We start from the raw sequence: 2,804 nt of genomic DNA, 5'->3' as shown, positions 1-2,804 counted from the left end.
CGTATTCGCTTGAATTTCCTGACATGGTTCAATCTTATTCGGACGCTGCTGGTTAATCCTCCTTTCCACTGGATCCGTGGGTGGTCAAAGTGTTACACGGGGTAAGGGTCTATACTTCTCTATCCTGGTCCGCACTAAGGCAGGTGAGTATTACGTTAGTGTTCCGTGAGGCTTGTCTGGCGATGCAGTGGAGTTGGCGTGCTTAAGGAGGGTTTGACAAGACTAATCTATTTGATAGACTAACTTGTGACAATCTTGTTAAGTAAAGATACTAGTAAGAAAGTACAATTTGAGTTGACCACAACGAGAGTAATAATGAAATCCATCCATCCTTATATCCTCATTGCTTCCAGTCCTGCCATCCCGTCCATCCCATTTTCTTGCTCCTTGGCGGGATGTCTGTGATGGCATGCCATCCCTAATCCCATTGCCATCCCATGCTTGGCGGGATGTCTTGTCTTGGCGGGATGGCACATCACGTGACCCCAGGCCCCGCGATGATCATTACCTTCTGACGTGGACGTCCATAAGCCTTCAGCCATCTCGTCATTTGTCAAGGAGAGGATCCTTCTTGTTACTTGTAACACGTAATTAGCTAAATAAAGCGAGATATAGTACTAGCTTAAAAGTCTGTTCCCCTAAGCACAGGCCTACTCCACTACCTTAGTTTTTATAGAGTAGTCTATTCTTTAACACTATATAACTCTACCTCAATAAGACCTTTTTATACTAAAATTTCCCGTAATTAAGTAGTAGGTAGTGAATTATTAGAAGCGCAACGTATATATATCTTAGCCTAAGTAGAGGCTAGATACGGGGTAATAGAAATCGCGACGCGTCTTAGCTGCTCGCGACGCGCAGTCCTTAACGTTATCTACTAATAGGAAACTAAAAGCAGCTACGCTAGGCATAATTAAATAGGCCGCCTACCTATTTTAACTAGTAGAGATTGTTATTAGTTACTTTAGATCGTTAAGAAAAATCTCTAAATTAAATATAGCGCTCTATACTATAAGGCTAGTCTATAGAATAGTAACACTAGTCGTTCTACTATCTTTTAAGCTATAATTTAACGAGGACTTACTTAAATAGATTACTATAAGTTTAAAGCAAAGCGTAGACTATTTATGACCAAAATTATAGCTAGAAAATAACTACTTTTTATGCAGAGGTAGCGTAATTTTATTTAAGATAGGTAGACTATTATAAAGTTTTTAAATAAGTATAGTATCGCCTTCGGATCTAGCTATAATACTACTTAGATATAGAGATTACTAGAGTAAAAATAGTTATATAAGATAATAGAAGCTATTCCTACTAGCTAGTAGCCTACTCGCATAGTATAAGCTGCGATTTAGATAGGTTCTAGTAGTATTATAGGCCGTAGTCTACTCATAATTATAGAACGGGATATAATATAACGCCAAGGTAGATATATAGTATAGAGCTACTTAATAGCACTTATAGAAGAGTTACTATCTAATTATAGAGCTAGCGAGCTATTTATATAGGATAACTTACCTATCTATACTACTTCAATCTTGCGGTAGTAGTTTAATATTTATAAGATACAGACAATTAACTAGCTACTATATTCTCTAGATCTTAACCCTATTAAGCACCTTTAGTAGGTACTTAGAAAGAAACTCTATAAGCTTCACCCTAAGTTTAACTATATAGGCGATATAGATAGTAAGTAGAAGTAGTTTAAAAATAGGTTACGCAAGGTATAGTTAAGTATAACTACCTAATTCTTTAATTACTAAGCTAATTACGAGTATACCGCACCGCCTTAACGTAGTACGTAATGTAAGAGAGTACTAAATAAAGTATTAAGATTCTTAGCTATAATTTAGTTATTTTAAAATTACTTTTAGACGTTGTTTGGTGGAGTTACATAGTGTTAAAGTGTTAGGAAAAAGTGGTCATAGTGGCCCGAGCACTTAGCGGCACAGACTTTTAGAGTGCGGCTGTATAAGTATAGAGTATTATATAAGACTTACTTTTTTTAGCTAAGTAATTATAAGTAGATTATAGCTATTTAGAGTATCTATACTATATAGTTAGAAACTCTTAGTAGTATAGAATAGCTAAATAAATAATAAGCTTAGTCTAGTATAGTTAAGATACTTACATCAGTATATAAAGACGCCTTAAGTAAAGTTATATTAACTACTTATTTTTAATAGCTTTAAAAGCTACTTAAACTAAGGATTTAAAGACTACTATTTTGTATAAAAGACTCTTACTCTGTATATATCTACTTATTTAGTATATATACTTTAGCTATTTAATATTAGTTATCTATTTTTTATCTCTTAAGTAAAAATACTCTTAACGCGTATAAGACTAAGTGTACTACTTTATCTAGTATATTAATAAGAAACGCTTTTTTCTAGCTTTTTAAGTCGTATTCTATAATGTATGTATGTCTAATAACTATAAAAAAGCCGATGTAATAATAAAACTAGTACCTATGAATATATAGATAGTTATTAATTATCTTAATATATACTTAAATACCTTATAATAAGAAGCTCTACTAGAAAAACTATAGTAGATAAATATACTAAGTAATGTATATAAATTTAGATTAAAATTAAAACTTACAAGAGAATTACTTATATAATTACTAATTACTATATAAAAAGGCTTTTTAAAGCTTATTAAAGAAGCTTAGAGAATACTATATAAAAACACTCTTATAAAAGTCGATATATAAAAGCCTATATATATAAGCTTAGAAAATAATAAATAGAGATACTAAAGAGCTAAAAGTGTAAAGTAAAGTAGATTTAGATAGA

At 32.3% G+C, this 2,804-nt stretch overlaps 1 protein-coding gene across 1 annotated transcript; it reads right to left on the bottom strand.

Moving 5' to 3' along the window:
• Window positions 1–322: 322 nt before the first annotated feature.
• Window positions 323–584, bottom strand: COCSADRAFT_38393 (uncharacterized protein). The gene has a single exon (XM_007703419.1). The coding sequence runs from the start codon at window positions 540–542 to the stop codon at window positions 333–335; it is 210 nt and encodes a 69-aa protein (XP_007701609.1). The 5' UTR covers window positions 543–584; the 3' UTR covers window positions 323–332.
• Window positions 585–2,804: the final 2,220 nt, after the last annotated feature.

The sequence above is a fragment of the Bipolaris sorokiniana genome (assembly GCF_000338995.1).
Source record: "Bipolaris sorokiniana ND90Pr unplaced genomic scaffold COCSAscaffold_10, whole genome shotgun sequence".
Lineage (NCBI taxonomy): Eukaryota > Fungi > Ascomycota > Dothideomycetes > Pleosporales > Pleosporaceae > Bipolaris > Bipolaris sorokiniana.
This window is presented reverse-complemented; position numbering and strand designations above follow the sequence as displayed.

Excerpts from the sequence above, each read along its gene's own strand:
- COCSADRAFT_38393 (XM_007703419.1), bottom strand. The coding sequence starts at position 542 with ATGGCTGAAGGCTTATGGACGTCCACGTCAGAAGGTAATGATCATCGC.